The sequence below is a fragment of the Mizuhopecten yessoensis genome, unplaced genomic scaffold (assembly GCF_002113885.1).
Source record: "Mizuhopecten yessoensis strain PY_sf001 unplaced genomic scaffold, ASM211388v2 scaffold6163, whole genome shotgun sequence".
NCBI classification, from domain to species: domain Eukaryota; kingdom Metazoa; phylum Mollusca; class Bivalvia; order Pectinida; family Pectinidae; genus Mizuhopecten; species Mizuhopecten yessoensis.
The window spans coordinates 169,340-187,008 of NW_018406412.1; the positions used below are offsets into that span (position 1 = coordinate 169,340).

The following is a 17,669-nucleotide window of genomic DNA, read 5'->3' on the forward strand; positions in this document are numbered from 1 at the left end:
CCGCTGATATTTTGCTAAGGTCCCACTATAATGTGCTATAAAAGTAATTTTAAGTAGATAACTTTTTCTCGTTATAACGATATTTTGGTCGTTTTAGCGAAATACCATCTCATTACATATATAACGTTAAATTAGTCGCTACAACGAAAACCTATCTCGTTGTAACTAGAATTTAGTCATTATAACGTTATAATGAAAAAAGTGTCGTTATAGCGAAACACCATCTCATTATTCATATAACGTTCAATCGGTCGCTTTAACGAAAATCTATCTCATAGTTACGAGATTTAAGTTGTTATAACGAACCACTATCTCGTTGTAACGAGATCTAGACTTTAGTCGCTATAGCGAAACAACATATTGTTGCACCGATAATTTAGTTTTTATAAACAAGGACTATCTCGCTATAACGAAAAAAGTATGTTTGTATGCCCTCAATCAGCCTTTGTATTAACGTAATGTCGTTATACTGAAAAAGTAAAACAGAAATGAGAAAAGGGAAAACAGCTAAGCTAACAATACGTTTTCTGTACAACAGGTGTGTACCCGAACACAACACCTGGATTATTCTACCTCATCTTTGTGTCGTGACCGGACGCGATCCGTAACATATACGAACCTCGCCACCCATCACCCCTGGCGAGGTATATTAAGCTACCTCTACCTTAAGTTTCTCATAAAAACACCATATACAAGTTTCTCGTTTTCCTTTTCAGCACGCATGTTTTCCCGAGTTTAACGAAACGGCGCGAAAAAATTTGCGATTGTGAAAAAAATGTTTTCTTTCTTTTATTAAGCCATGCATGAAAAAACATCATTTAAAAATCTGGATTATAGAACCATCAATCGTAATTTAAATTTATATAAAATTGTTTATTTTACAACAATTATGAAAAAGTCTTATCTATTTACGAGCTTATCATATCTCCCTTGTGCTCCGAATACTGTAATGAAACGTACATTAATTCAGGTATAAGTTTAGGCGACCGGAAAACACTCTGTGCAGATAAACGAGCTACATGTATTTTCCGGATGAACGAAGGTCTATGATTATATGACATGATTTCGCCTTCAAAATGGAAGATGAAACCTCAACTTAGATTAAGATGTGGATTTATTTTTCACGTGTAAAACAAAAAGCTTCAAGATCTCAAAATAATCCCGGGGTGGGTGTTGAGGTGGCCCTGGGGGTTGGGGTAGGGGGAAATATGTCCAGATGATAAACTTTGCATGCACATTGTTTACAATAATTTACACCCCATGCCTGTTTGCAAGGTGACGCTGATTGTGTTGACATCATACAGACGACCAATCTCGATACTTCAGGGGTTACGCTCATTTTCGCTCTCGTGGAATATGTCATAGCAAAATTGAAGGCACGCGGCTAGCTGTTTGATTGGTCTCAAGTAAACAAACCTGACCAATCGCTAGGCTAATATACATGTTCTTTGAAGATTACAGAGAAGCCACTCCGGACATCAAAGCCATTCTGTTTTGCCGTCATGTGACCGCGAGATTCTTTTGATTTACATCCTAGGAACAAGACGGCACACACTTAAGCCTTCAATTATGAAATAATTTGGCGTTAAATCGTTATTTCATTATTTCGCTTGGCGTTATTTCGCGAGCGACAAAGCGAACAGACGAAATGTCATATATCAGCCACCATATTCAATTCTGCTACGACACCCTCCAGGGGTTCAAAGAGCAAAAGTAAGCGTAACCGCTGGAGTATCGAGGATGATAGAATTTTACCTTTTCGTTCGTTTGCTGTCATTTCATTTAACATGTTTTATCTACTTTTATTGGCCCTAATGATCATTTTCGGTTGATGGGCCGTTAAGAATCCAACAATACAAAATTGCATTCTCTTATGTAACGGAACATAAGGTACTAGTATACTGTACGTTTCAAGTCGTCAAGAGTGCGCCACTTCTAGATCTGTTGAGCAGAGAAATGTGTACGAAATGTGCATAACTGAGCTATTTTCTGAATGGAAACCGTGACATCAAATTTTGATTGTGAAGTTTGTAGATCCGTATTCGTCTGTCTTGGCCGAAATAAAAATCATAGACGATTAAAATATATGTATACTTTACATTACTTTATTTTATCAATAATAATTTTCGGCGATGTAAATTGCTCATGTTGGATAATGGCTGACAACTTGACAATTTCTTCGGAAAAAATTATTATCAAATAAAAAAAACATCAACTGCGTATACACGGCCAAACGTATGTCTAATGCTGCTCAAGGCAGAAGGCAATCATGAATCCATGGACAGGAAATCTTTCTAAAAGTTCTCAGATCGTTTTGCCCTTCCTCGCTTTGCCTTATTTACCAAAAGTTTCGATCCTTAATAATTAAATTTTAGCAAAATAATCCCATATGTTTATTAAAACTTAAATATTAAAACTTTTATGTTTTATTTTACAGGCGGTTCAGGACGGCTTTCGATACCTGTCAACAATTGATTAGACTGAAAACAGTGTCAAGATGAATACGCCGGAACAGGAACTACGGCTGCAGGAAATCAATGACAGTTATGTTTCGATTCTACTTCCGGTAATCATAGTCATTGGAGTGCTTATGGTGTTGGGTTTATTCGGAAATCCGCTTGTTATCTATTTTTACGGATGCCGAATGAAAACCACGGCATCCTATATGTTTATAGTGACTTTGGCTATTTTCGACCTGTTATCTTGCGTGATATCTTTGCCCATGGAAATTTCAGACTTAATCAACTTTTACACTTTCGACAGTGCTGCAACATGTCGCGCTCTTCGTTTTGTAAATTATTTTTCTAGTATAGGTTCCGGGACGACTCTAATTGCAATAGCGGTTGACCGATTCCGGAAAATATGCAAACCTTTCGACGCACAGATAACCGACAAAATGGCTAGATGGATAATTGTTGCTGTGATTGGTTTTGCGCTGTTTTGTTCGTGGCCTTCCATTTTTCTCAACACGGTAATTCAGAAAAATCTAACCGAGGATACATCTGTGGTTGCCCGGGATTGTACTCTAAATCCAGCTGATGACTACAAATTATTTGTGACAATCTATAATTCGTTTCTTTTCCTGTGCTTTATCATCGTTTTCATAGTGCTTACAGCGTTGTATACGCTTGTTGGCAGACAACTATACAAGTTGCGTAGCTTCCGGTTCTACGCCACAGGCATCGAGAGAAACGTATCATCTGCTCGTCCTACGAGTTCGATGACGGTTGCGAGTGACATGACAAACTCCGAAGGCAGGAGCAGAACGGATGATTTGGCTGGTTTAGGGAATGACCTCAGGGACGGTTCACTTTCGCCTATCGGCGAAGACGACTATGCCAACCGTCGCCCTACCTCGGCCAATTCAATCGCGGTCAGTGCTCGGTCGCTGAAAATGGGTCCACACAAAGTTATCCCTCAAACAATGGATCCAGACCACGAGAAGGACATTGTAAATGGAGTATCGGGAAAAATTCGGCAAACTAGAAGTTTTACCGAAAAATCAGGCACCGAAAAAGTTCCGGAGAATATTCGTAGAGTAAGTTCGGCTACCATGGCGAACAAGGGGAAAGCATTTGGACAAAACAAGTTTGGAAGCCCTATGCGTGAAGGGTCTGCTACATCAAGGATGTCATACGCGTCCACAGCAAACTCCATGGCGGAAATAGAAACACGTGACGCGTACGCTTCAGGAAATATTGACCACCGAAAGGAAAAGATGCGATCGCAAAATATAAACACCAAGCGATACACGATAATTGCTCTGTCCATAAGTATTGCGTTTGTTCTCAGCTTTTTGCCCTATTTGTGTCTAGTGATATGGTCAACGTTATTTATAACTTATGACCCGAACGAGTTCACGCCAGCACAGCTTGTTGCCAGTGAGCTTTTTCACAGGTCATTTTTATTCAACTGCGCCTTAAATCCAATCATATACGGCTTCCTGAACACGGAATTCAAGAAAATGGTTTTCGGACAATGTGCAAAACTTTTCTGTTGCTGCTGCAAAACCAGACACAAAGAGGGAGATATGGCTCATGCAGAACTTAGTGGACTGTCCCGGTCTACGTAATTTACGTCATTTCCGCTGCAGTATTCTGCAATAGACAGAACGACCACGTGTGCTATAGGATCATGTATGCCTTTCTGGTCTGGTGACGATTTTACACAGTAAAACTCTTACATGATTTGTGGAGCATCACCAATCGTCTTCCAGTTATCAGCACATCTCCTTTTTTTTCGCGCCGGAAGATAAATTCAGATCAGGAGGGCATATGTAAAAAGTTTGATTTTAAAATGGAAAATTAATTTATCTTAATATGCTTTCAGTAGGTAACTGAAGTGTATGAAAACGCATTTTAAATTAATTCCGGAACTTAAGTGTTATAGTGTGATTCTTATTATTACATTTTTCCAGAAAGATATTAGTCCGGACCTTTTTTCGGTTTTCGGAAATGATTCCATTTGATTTCGTGAACATATTTTCGTACCTGTGTACTTTCTATATATAAATTTTATGTAACTTATAATTTTATAATTGACTTAGTGCTCGTGATATGTATATTTTATATTTTTTTTATAGATAATATAAATCAAACCAGTTCTTATGTATGGGGAGGGTGGGGGGCGGATGGATGGGGGTGGTACCCTCGGCAAACGATTGGCTTTTAACAGCAATACCTGAGTGTTTAATTTATTCAGTTTTTACTTTATCTTCATTTCTGTTTCAAAATTTCCGATTTTTTATTTACAAGAAAGCTGTGTTTTCTTTGACAGAAAATAGCTTCAGTTTTGTTGAAAAGAAATAAAAGGCAGACTTACAGTATACGTTTCACACTTAATGATTTGTTTTAACATCATCACTCCGAATTACAGTATTGGCCAAAATGCCTGTTACAAGAAAGTATTGAAAAGCCATTGTATTATAAAAGTACATCTGAGAGTTTTTATAGCAACAATGCGCGGCATGTTAGATATAATAGGTTAGCTATACAGAGCTCCTACTATGTATGTTAGCGGTCCATTCCACTCACAACAGGTTATACACTTACCTAACTGTACATTTACTGTATACGTCAAAACCCATGTATCACTTATTTACCCTTACACTGGAATGGATTCATCCTATTTTCACGCATATGAATCTCAAGGCTCTGGTACAGCTAGCAACCTATGCATTGCATGAGAATGCCTCACACAGTCTTCAATGACCTAAGGGAGGCAACTTTTATAAAAAAAAGTACATCTAAAGGCATTTTTAAAGATCCTAGCGCTTCAGTTCTGACTTAAATCCAACACCTCTGGGTAAAATTTGTTTGCTCCCTCTATTTACTTCATTAGCGAAACATCCTTTTTCTGTTTGCCAATTTATTTATAATACAATGCGGCAAAATATCACATTTGTTATATGCTATTGTAACATTTTAACGTTTCAAATATACAGTGTACGTATTTTTTATGTGGTATTCATGTTAACTAAAATGAAATAGGCTGTAAGTGAATATATATAAATAAACGAATATATCAGTTTGTACCTGTGAGTGCTTATAACAAGGTGTGATCTTGTGAATGTATGAACAATAAAACATGTCCCGAAGAGGAATACATAAATTGAAAAGAAAGAATTGTTTATATATTTTATTTATTATGATTATCTCACTATGAAGCGGACTGAAACCACATCCAATCTCTACCCAACCTAGATTCTCCAGGGGTTCCGCTCACTTTCGCTCTCTGCACCCCTGGAATATGTCTTAGCAAAATTGAAGGCACGCGGCTAGCTGTTTGATTGGTCTCAGGTAAACAAACCTGACCAATCGCTAGGCTGATATATACATGTTCTTTGAAGATTACAGAGAAGCCACTCCGGACATCAAAGCCATTCTATTTACCGTCATGTGACCGCGATATTCTTTTGATTTACATCATAGGAACAAGACAGCACACACTAAGCTTTCAATTCTGCTACGACACCCTCCAGGGATGCAAAGAGCAAAAGTATGATCTCCACCCAGAGTTGACGTTCCTGACACTCACACACACCTCTGTCAACGGCTAGAAATTAGTCTGCATTATGATAAGCCTCTGATCATGTGATACTTGGTCATGTGCATTAGGACATTACACTATGGGCAGCATTGGTCATCACGTAAGTTCACCAGAATGTCGCCTTTTCTGTAATAGATATTCCAATGGTTTGAACTGTTTGCCTGTTAAAACCGAAACCAGGTGCATATTTATTTGCATTTTTTTTTACAATATAATCTTTCACACTCATCACGAATCCAACATGTGCTAACAGCGTGGTTTAATTTAAGTGGTGTACGTAGATACCAAGTCAGATTACACAATGGCGGATACAAACATAATCAAATCAGTTTTGTGTGACATGTTTTGGAAAAGTGAAGTTTTTAATTAATTGATTGTATAACACATTTCTGAAATACTCGAAAGCTTGTGAGTGTAAGTGAACGACAACTACGGTTAGAGATTAAAACCATATCTACTTTCCCGCCTCTGTCGTAGGAGAGTTCCAAATCAAAACAACCATCTATAACATAAGGATACCCCCATTGAAAACTGTCATTTCTGAACAGAAAATCATTCTTTGCGAGACCTAGCTGGAAACGTAATAAATATGAATCAAACAAAATAGTTCTGAGTGTAAAGACACAAAAGAACTAAACCAGGGCCCGTATTCATCATGAAACTGTTCTCATGCTCAGGTATAAATTCTGTGCTCAAACCAACTTTTTTTGTACAGTAAACTGTAACTCGCTCAAGTACTGTGACACAGGCAATGTTGTAAAAATTTGAAACGGTAATTGGCTTGAAGTCTCTCTATCATTCATCATATCATCGACAAAATGTGACTCTTCAATAATTTATAACTGTAACAAGAAATTGGGCTTGAGCACAGATTCTGAGTTTGAGCATGAGAACAGTTTCATGAATACGGGTCCAGATTCGTTCTCATTCTCAAGCATGGATTCTTTGCTTAAGCTCAATTTCTTGTTCTTGTTATAACTTAATAAATAAAACATGTTTTGTCAATGATTTGTAAACATTTTGAAGAGACTTAAAGCCAAATACTGTTTTCAATGTTTACATTTGACCTTTTGATCGTTTGACATGTACAAGGATTCGTAAAAAAACACTTTTGACTTATCTCCCCTAGAACTCACAGTCTCCCGATTTCATACATCAAATATGCAAGTACAGTATATATAAATTTATTAAGGATCACCGTTCCGCTGCCAAAAATGAAACTATGCATTCGAAACTGATTTTTTCGCAATGATTATAACTTTGATAAAAAAATGAAAAAGGAAAAAGAGGTATGCCTTGCAGGTACTTAAACAAAAGTGTTCAACAAGTGTTCTGGGTGTTAAAAAGCGTGGTTACACAAAAATTCGAAAAATGGACATCGAATTGTTATACTGTCGTTCTAACCGACTGAGCTACTTGGTCTACGGAAGTGTCACGGACAAACTGTGCTGCAGTTATATCCAAACCAAATTAAGGGGAAGTAATTGTAAAAACGAAAATTCACGGTGCAGTGGGGCAGGGATCCTTAAGAATGCTTATATCGATAAGAATTAATCAAGATCGTCAATGATATGACAATACTTAACCAATCATACAGCAAAGAATTTGGTCAGAAATAAGTCGAGTTCAAATGAACTTGTTCGTCCTTAGGTGTCATCATTTGTAGGTTAAGTATTTAAATCGCAAGTAGGGGTCATTGCAATCGTTACGTTTGCATATACATAACTGTAATCGTATTACTAGCAATACTGTTATTTTTTTGTAGTCTTTTCTAATATATGTTTGGATTTGGACACAATATCCTGACGCAACAACTGGAAAACACCACATTTTTATTGATTCGTTTCTGCTCATTGTAAAGATAAAGACATTAAGTACAGAAAGTTTATTGAAAACCATCCTCGATATTCCAGGGGTTACGAAGTTACGATTATGGAGTAGCCGGGGATGACTGAAAACGTGAACATGAAACGGTTTCTGATTATTGTTAAGATATAGGCGGCAAGTACAAAAAGTTTACTGAAAACGTAATCGGCCATATTTGTCACTTCCGAGTTAGTCCAGGTCATCGCGGTGGATCCTTGTTTAAGGGCCTGTCACACCTAGCCGGTTTGGGTCCCCGTAGCTATACTGGAGCACGGCGATTTTCGGGGCTCGATACTAGACCGGTAGTACATTGTCAACACATCGTCAGAACATCGGCGAAACAAATTACTAACGGGAGGCGACGGTCGAAAATTTTGAACTTGCTCAAAAATTTCCGCCGTTGCGCTGCAGGAGCAAGTGCTTTTGCAAGTAGTTTCTGGCCGTTCGATTTTTTTGCTCCGGTTTAGTCCCGGCGAGGTACATTGGTAGTGTGTAACATGCCCTTTAGTTGCTGTATAGATATAAATAAGCAACTACTGATGTACAGAATGTTTTCTCATCTTTTGACAAATATCATTAGCTGACTGTTGAAGGGAATAGAAGTGTTGAAGTACCAGAGACACACGGAGGCGAAGACATTATCAGAAAATTTCAAAAATTTAAGGATTCAAACTATTGTGATTAGATTCACGTGTATCTACTGGTTTATTATATAGATAAATGTTATATGATTTTCTATGTATTTTTTAATTACATAACGTTCCCAACACTTCGAAAGGATACAAGTAGGAGAAATGTGTTGCTATCACAACAATGTGATTTTGAAACATTGATATCTCGTTGGCGAGACTGTGATGATGTAATGTTGCCAACTCTTGTTTTCATACTTATGATATGACAAATACCTACAATAACAAAAACTTAGCTGTTGAGGCCAACCAACACTACAAAAGAATACTCTGCTCCTGGTCGCTCGACAGTGGCAAGACAAGAAAACTCCTGACTGAGTGTAGAATTCACTTTTGAAGTAGGACTGCGCAAAAACAACAGGAATGACTGCAATTGTGATGGAAACAAAACACACGAACCCTAAGCTAATGTAATCAGTATAGGAAGTCCATTGAAGGTATTATCGCGAAGAACAGCTATTTTATTGTGTAATAGATGGAGGGATTCAAGTACAGACAGTCCACTGAAGGTATTATCGTGAAGAAGCTGTATTTGATTGTGTGATAGATGGAAGGTTTCAAGTACAGAAAGTCCCCTGAAGGTATTATCGCGAAGAACAGCTATTTGATCATGTAATGGATGGAGGGATTCAAGTACAGACAGTCCACTGTGTGATAGATGGAGGGTTTCAAGTACAGACAGTTCACTGAAGGAATTATCACGAAGAACCTATATTTGGTTGTGTGATAGTGGAGGGATTCAAGTACACACAGTCCACTGACGGTATTATCACGAAGAACATGTATTTGGTTGTGTGATTGATGGAGGGTTTCAAGTACAGACAGGGCACTGAAGATATTATCGTGAAAGTATTATCGCGAAGAACAGCAATTTGATCGTGTGATAGATTGAGGGTAGATGGAGGGTTTCAGGTACAGACAGTCCAGAGCATGCATTATCGCGAAGAACCTGCATTTGGTTGTGTGATAGTGGAGGGAGTCAAGTACAGACAGTCCGCTGAAGGCATTATCGCGAAGAACAGCTATTTTATTGTGTAATAGATGGAGGGATTCAATTACAGACATCCACTGAAACTGAATGTATTGCCGCGAAGAACATCAATTTGATCATGTGATAGATGGATGGATTCAAATACAGACAGTTAGTACAGACAGTCCACTCAAGGTATTATATCATGTGATAGATGGATGGATTCAAATACAGACAGTTAGTACAGACAGTCCACTGCAGGTACTATTGTGTGATAGATGGAAGGTTTCAGGTACAGAAAGTCCACTGATGGTATTATCGCGAAGAAACCCCCTTTGATCGTGTGATAGATGGAGGGGTTCAAGTACAGACAGTTCACTGAAGTTATTATCACGAAGAACCTATATTTGGTTGTGTGATAGATGGTGCGCTTTAAGTTCAGACAGCGCAACACAGCTATTTGATTGTGCGATAGATGGAGGGATTCAAGGACAGAAAGTCCATTGAAGGTATTATCGCGAACAACAGATATCTGATTGTGTGATAGATGGACGGATTTAAGTACAGACAGTGCCCTGAAGATATTATCGCGAAAAACCTGTATTTGGTTGTTTGATAGATGGAGGGTTTCAGGTACAGACAGTCCACAGCATGTATTATCGCGAATAACCTGTATTTGGTTGTTTGATAGATGGAGGGTTTCAGTTACAGACAGTCCAGAGCATTTATTATCGCGAAGAACCTGCATTTGGTTGTGTGATAGTGGAGGGAGTCAAGTACAGACAGTCCGCTGAAGGTATTATCGCGTAGAACCTGTATAGACAGTTCACTGAAGGAATTATCACGAAGAACCTATATTTGGTTGTGTGATAGTGGAGGGAGTCAAGTACAGACAGTCCCCTGTAGGTATTATCGCAAAGAACAGCTATTTGATCGTGTAATGGATGGAGGGATTCAAGTAAAGACAGTCCGCTGAAGGTATTATCGCGAACAACAGCTATTTGATTGTATGATAGATGGAGGGATTTAAGTACAGACAGTGCACTGAAGATATTATCGTGAAGAAGTTGTATTTGAGTGTGTGATAGATGCAGAGATTCAAGTACAGACAGTTCACTGAAGGAATTATCACGAAGAACCTATATTTGGTTGTGTGATAGATGGTGCGCTTTAAGTTCAGACAGCGCAACACAGCTATTTGATTGTGCGATAGATGGAGGGATTCAAGTAAAGACAGTCCGCTGAAGGCATTATCGCGAAGAACAGATATCTGATCGTGTGATAGATGGAGGGGTTCAAGTACAGACAGTTCGCTGAAGGCATTATCGCGAAGAACCTGCATTTGGTTGTGTGATAGTGGAGGGATTCAAGTACAAACAGTCCATTGGATGAATAATCACGAAGAACAGCTATTTGCTCATGTAATGGATAAAGGGATTCAAGTACAGAGAGTCCACTGTAGGTATTATCGCAAAGAACAGCTATTTGATAGTGTGATAGATGGAGGGTTTCAAGTACAGACAGTTCACTGAAGTTATTATCACGAAGAACCGCTATCTGATTGTGTGATAGATGGACGGATTTAAGTACAGACAGTGCACTGAAGGTATTATCACGAAGAAGCTGTATTTGGTTGTGTGATAGTGGAGGGATTCAAGTACAAACAGTCCATTGGTGGTATTATCACGAAGAAGTTGTATTTGAGTGTGTGATAGATGCAGAGATTCAAGTACACACAGTCCACTGACGGTATTATCACGAAGAACATGTATTTGGTTGTGTGAGGTGGGGAGGGTTTCAAGTACTGACAGTCTACTGAAGGTATTATCGCGTAGAACCTGTATAGACAGTTCACTGAAGGTTTTATCACGAAGAACCTGTATTTGGTTGTGTGATAGATGGAGGGTTTCAGGTACAGACAGTCCAGAGCATGTATTATCGCGAAGAACCTGTATTTGGTTGTGTGATAGATGGAGGGTTTCAAGTACTGACAGTCCACTGAAGGTATTATCGCGAAGAACAGCTATTTGATCGTGTGATAGATGGAGGGATTTAAGTACAGACAGTGCACTGAAGATATTATCGCGAAAAACCTGTATTTGGTTGTGTGATAGATAGAGGGTTTCAAGAACAGACAGTCCACTGAAGGTATTATCGCGAAAAACCTGTATTTGGTTGTGTGATAGATGGAGAGATTCAAGTACAGACAGTCCACTGAAGGCATTTTTGCGAAGATGCTGTATTTGATTGTGTGATAGATGGAGAGATTCAAGTACAGACAGTCCACTGAATGTATTGTCGCGAAGAACAGCTATTTGATCGTGTGATAGTTGGAGGGATTCAAGTACAGACAGTCCACTGAATGTATTATCGCGAAGAACAGATATCTGATTGTGTGATAGATGGAGGGATTCAATTACAGACATCCACTGAAGGTATAATCGCGAAAAACTGCTATTTGATCGTGTGATAGATGGAGGGATTCAAGTACAGACAGTCCACTGAAGGTATTATCACGAAGAACAGCTATTTGATAGTGTGATAGTTGGAGGGATTCAAGTACAGACAGTGAACTGAAGGGAAGAACAGATATCTGATTGTGGGATAGATGGAGAGATTCAAGTACAGAAAGTCCACTGGAGGTATTATCACGAAGAACAGCTATTTGATCGTGTGATAGATGGAGGGCTTCAAGTACAGACAGTCCACTGAAGGATTTAACGCGAAGAACAGCTATTTTATTGTGTGATAGATGGAGGGTTTCAAGTACAGAGAGTCCACTGGAGGTATTATCACGAAGAACAGCTATTTGATTGTGTGATAGATGGAGGGTTTCAAATACAGACAGTGCACTGAAGGTATTATCGCGAAGAACAGCTATTTGATTGTGTGATAGATAGAGGGATTCAAGTACAGACAGTCCACTGGAGGTATTATCGCGAAGAACAGCTATTTTATTGTGTGATAGATGGAGGGTTTCAAGTACAGACAGTCCACTGGAGGTATTATCGCGAAGAACAGCTATTTGATCGTGTGATAGATGGAGGGATTCAAGTACAGACATTCCACTGAAGGTTTTATCGCGAAGAACCTGTATTTGGTTGTGTGATAGATGGAGGGATTTAAGTTCAGACAGTCCACTGAAGGTATTATCGCGAGGAACAGTTATTTGATCATGTAATTTATTGAGGGAATCAAGTACAGACATTCCACTGAAGGTATTATCACGAAGAACAGCTATTTGATTGTGTGATAGATGGAAGGATTCAAGTACAGACATTCCACTGAAGGTATTATCGCGAAGAACCTGTATTTGGTTGTGTGATAGATGGTGGGATTTAAGTTCAGACAGTGCACTGAAGGTATTATCGCGAGGAACAGTTATTTGATCATGTCATTTATGGAGGGATGCAAGTACAGACAGTGCACTGAAGATATTATCGTGAAAAAGCTGTATTTTATTGTGTGATAGATGGAAGGTTTCAAGTACAGAAAGTCCACTGAAGGTATTATCGCGTAGAACCTGTATTTGGTTGTTTGATAGATGGAGGGTTTCAAGTACAGACAGTCCACTGCAAGTACTATTGCGAAGAAGCTGTATTTGGTTGTGTGATAGATGGAGGGATTCAAGTACAGACAGTCCACTGAAGGTATTATCGCGAAGAACAGCTATTTGATCGTGTGATAGATTGAGGGATGCAAGTACCGACCTCCACTGAAGGTATTATCGCGAAGAACCTATATTTTGTTGTGTAATAGATAGAGGGTTTCAAGTACAGACAGTCCACTGAAGGTATTATCGCGGAGATGCTGTATTTGATTGTGTGATAGATGGAGAGATTCAAGTACACACAGTCCACTGAAGGTATTATCACGATGAACAGCGATTTGATTATGTGATAGATGGAGGGATTCAAGTACAGACAGTCCGCTGAAGGTATTATCGCGAAGAACATAGATTGAGGGATGCAAGTACCGACCTCCACTGAAGGAATTATCGCGAAGATGCTGTATTTGATTGTGTGATAGATGGAGTGATTTAAGTACAGACAGTCCACTAAAGGTATTATCGCGAGGAACAGTTATTTGATCATGTAATTTATTGAGGGATTCAAGTACAAACAGTCCATTGAAGGTATTATCACGAAGAACAGCTATTTGATTGTGTGATAGATGGAGGGATGCAAGTACAGACATCCACTGAAGGTATTTTCGCAAAGAACAGCTATTTGATCGTGTGATAGATGAAGAGATTCAAGTACAGACAGTCCACTGGAGGTATTATCACGAAGAAGCTGTATTTGATCGTGTATTAGATGGAGGGATTCAAGTACAGACAGTGAACTGAAGGTATTATCTCGAAGAACAGCTATTTGATCGTGTGATAGATGGAGGGATTCAATTACAGACAGTGCACTGAAGATATTATCGTGAAAAAACTGTATTTGATTGTGTGATAGATGGAAGGTTTCAAGTACAGAAAGTCCACTGAAAGGTATTATTGTGAAGAAGCTGTATTTGGTTGTGTGATAGATGGAGGGATTCAAGTACAGACAGTCCACTGAAGGTATTATCGCGAAGAACAGCTATTTGATCGTGTGATAGATTGAGGGATGTAAGTACCGACCTCCACTGAAGGTATTATCGCGAAGAACCTGTATTTTGTTGTGTGATAGATAGAGGGTTTCAAGTACAGACAGTCCACTGAAGGTATTATCGCGAAGAACCTGTATTTGGTTGTGTGATAGATGGAGGGTTTCAAGTACAGACAGTCCACTGAAGGTATTATCGCGAAGATGCTGTATTTGATTGTGTGATAGATGGAGTGATTCAAGTACAGACAGTCCACTGAAGGTATTATCACGAAGAAGCTGTATTTGTTTGTGTGATAGATGGAGAGATTCAAGTACAGACAGTCCACTGAAGGATTTAACGCGAAGAACAGCTATTTGATTGTGTGATAGATGGAGGGTTTCAAGTACATACATTGTACTGAAGGTATTATCGTGAAGAAGCTGTATTTGGTTGTGTGATAGATGGAGGGTTTCAAGTACAGACATTCCACTGAAGGTATTATCACGAAGAACAGCTATTAGATCGTGTGATAGATGGAGGGATTCAAGTACAGACATTCAACTGAAGGTATTATCACGAAGAACAGCTATTTGATTGTGTGATAGATGGAGGGATTCAAGTACAGACATCCACTGAAGGTATTATCGCGAAGAACAGCTATTTGATCGTGTGATAGATGGAGGGTTTCAAGTACAGACAGGTCACTGCAGGTACTATTGCGAAGAAGCTGTATTTGGTTGTGTGATAGATGGAGGGATTCAAGTACAGACAGTCCACTGAATGTATTATCGCGAAGAACAGCTATTTGATTGTGTGATAGATGGAGGGATTCAAGTACAGACAACCACTGAAGGTATTATCGCGAAGAACAGCTATTTGATCGTGTGATAGATGGAGGGATTTAAGTACAGACATCCACTGAAGGTATTATCGCGAAGAACAGCTATTTGATCGTGTGATAGATGGAGGGTTTCAAGTACAGACAGGTCACTGCAGGTACTATTGCGAAGAAGCTGTATTTGGTTGTGTGATAGATGGAGGGATTCAAGTACAGACAGTCCACTGAATGTATTATCGCGAAGAACAGCTATTTGATTGTGTGATAGATGGAGGGATTCAAGTACAGACATCCACTGAAGGTATTATCGCGAAGAACAGCTATTTGATCGTGTGATAGATGGAGGGTTTCAAGTACAGACAGGTCACTGCAGGTACTATTGCGAAGAAGCTGTATTTGGTTGTGTGATAGATGGAGGGATTCAAGTACAGACAGTCCACTGAATGTATTATCGCGAAGAACAGCTATTTGATTGTGTGATAGATGGAGGGATTCAAGTACAGACATCCACTGAAGGTATTATCGCGAAGAACAGCTATTTGATTGTGTGATAGATGGAGGGATTCAAGTACAGACATCCACTGAAGGTATTATCGCGAAGAACAGCTATTTGATCGTGTGATAGATGGAGGGTTTCAAGTACAGACAGGTCACTGCAGGTACTATTGCGAAGAAGCTGTATTTGGTTGTGTGATAGATGGAGGGATTCAAGTACAGACAGTCCACTGAATGTATTATCGCGAAGAACAGCTATCTGATTGTGTGATAGATGGAGGGATTCAAGTACAGACATCCACTGAAGGTATAATCGCGAAGAACTGCTATTTGGTCATGTGATAGATGGAGGGATTCAAGTACAGACAGTCCGCTGAAGGTATTATCGCGAAGAACAGCTATTTGATCGTGTGATAGATGGAGGGTTTCAAGTACAGACAGTCCACTGCAGGTACTATTGCGAAGAAGCTGTATTTGGTTGTGTGATAGATGGAGGGATTCAAGTACAGACAGTCCACTGAATGTATTGTCGCGAAGAACAGCTATTTGATCATGTGATAGATGGAGGGATTCAAGTACAGACATCCACTGAAGGTATTATCGCGAAGAACAGCGATTTGATTTTGTGATAGATGGAGGGTTTCAAGTACAGACAGGTCACTGCAGGTACTATAGCGAAGAAGCTGTATTTGGTTGTGTGATAGATGGAGGGATTCAAGTACAGACAGTCCACTGAATGTATTGTCGCGAAGAACAGCTATTTGATCATGTGATAGATGGAGGGATTCAAGTACAGACATCCACTGAAGGTATTATCGCGAAGAACAGCGATTTGATTTTGTGATAGATGGAGGGTTTCAAGTACAGACAGGTCACTGCAGGTACTATAGCGAAGAAGCTGTATTTGGTTGTGTGATAGATGGAGGGATTCAAGTACAAACAGTCCACTGAATGTATTATCGCGAAGAACAGATATCTGATTGTGTGATAGATGGAGGGATTCAAGTACAGACATCCACTGAAGGTATAATCGCGAAGAACTGCTATTTGATCGTGTGATAGATGGAGGGATTCAAATACAGACAGTTCGCTGAAGGTATAATCGCGAAGAACAGCTATTTGCTCGTGTGATAGATGGAGGGTTTCAAGTACAGACAGTCCACTGCAGGTACTATTGCGAAGAAGCTGTATTTGGTTGTGTGATAGATGGAGGGATTCAAGTACAGACAGTCCACTGAATGTATTGTCGCGAAGAACAGCTATTTGATCATGTGATAGATGGAGTGATTCAAGTACAGACAGTCCACTGAAGGTATTATCACGATGAACAGCGATTTGATTATGTGATAGATGGAGGGATTCAAGTACAGACAGTCCACTGAAAGTATAATCACGAAGAACTGCTATTTGGTCATGTGATAAATAGAGGGATTCAAGTACAGACAGTCCGCTGAAGGTATTATCGCGAAGAACTGCTATTTGGTCATGTGATAGATGGAGGGATTCAAGTACAGACAGTCCGCTGAAGGCATTATCGCGAGGAACAGCTATTTGATCGTGTGATAGATGGAGGGTTTCAAGTACAGACAGTCCACTGCAGGTACTATTGCGAAGAAGCTGTATTTGGTTGTGTGATAGATGGAGGGATTCAAGTACAGACAGTCCACTGAATGTATTGTCGCGAAGAACAGCTATTTGATCATGTGATAGATGGAGGGATTCAAGTACAGACATCCACTGAAGGTATAATCGCGAAGAACTGCTATTTGGTCATGTGATAGATGGAGGGATTCAAGTACAGACAGTCCGCTGAAGGCATTATCGCGAAGAACAGCTATTTGATCGTGTGATAGATGGAGGGTTTCAAGTGCAGACAGTCCACTGCAGGTACTATTGCGAAGAAGCTGTATTTGGTCATGTGATAGATGGAGGGATTCAAGTACAGACAGTCCGCTGAAGGCATTATCGCGAGGAACAGCTATTTGATCGTGTGATAGATGGAGGGTTTCAAGTACAGACAGTCCACTGCAGGTACTATTGCGAAGAAGCTGTATTTGGTTGTGTGATAGATGGAGGGATTCAAGTACAGACAGTCCACTGAATGTATTGTCGCGAAGAACAGCTATTTGATCATGTGATAGATGGAGGGATTCAAGTACAGACATCCACTGAAGGTATAATCGCGAAG

At 39.5% G+C, this 17,669-nt stretch overlaps 3 protein-coding genes across 5 annotated transcripts in view; 1 reads left to right on the forward strand and 2 right to left on the reverse strand.

Annotated features, from left to right (window-relative positions):
- The window catches only part of LOC110451650 (alpha-2B adrenergic receptor-like), a 32,910-nt gene extending 27,295 nt beyond the window's left edge, over positions 1-5,615 (forward strand). For all 3 annotated transcript variants that reach the window (XM_021499771.1, XM_021499769.1, XM_021499770.1), the window contains exon 2: positions 2,438-5,615. In XM_021499771.1, the coding sequence (XP_021355446.1) occupies positions 2,498-4,072 (1,575 nt within the window). In that variant the 5' untranslated portion in view covers positions 2,438-2,497 and the 3' untranslated portion in view covers positions 4,073-5,615. The remainder of the gene's footprint in view (positions 1-2,437) is intronic.
- A 4,196-nt stretch (positions 5,616-9,811) lies between these two features.
- LOC110451666 (insulin-like growth factor-binding protein complex acid labile subunit) lies at positions 9,812-12,781 on the reverse strand. The gene is made up of 3 exons (XM_021499806.1): positions 12,488-12,781; positions 10,691-10,909; positions 9,812-10,171 (listed from the first exon to the last, which is right to left on the reverse strand). Exons 1-3 carry the CDS (start codon positions 12,779-12,781, stop codon positions 9,812-9,814), a joined length of 873 nt encoding a protein of 290 aa, XP_021355481.1.
- Positions 12,782-14,159: 1,378 nt separating this feature from the next.
- LOC110451667 (insulin-like growth factor-binding protein complex acid labile subunit) lies at positions 14,160-17,215 on the reverse strand. The gene is made up of 3 exons (XM_021499807.1): positions 16,854-17,215; positions 16,423-16,524; positions 14,160-14,493 (listed from the first exon to the last, which is right to left on the reverse strand). The coding sequence occupies exons 1-3, from the start codon at positions 17,213-17,215 to the stop codon at positions 14,160-14,162; spliced, it is 798 nt and encodes a 265-aa protein (XP_021355482.1).
- Between the last annotated feature and the right edge of the window lie 454 nt (positions 17,216-17,669).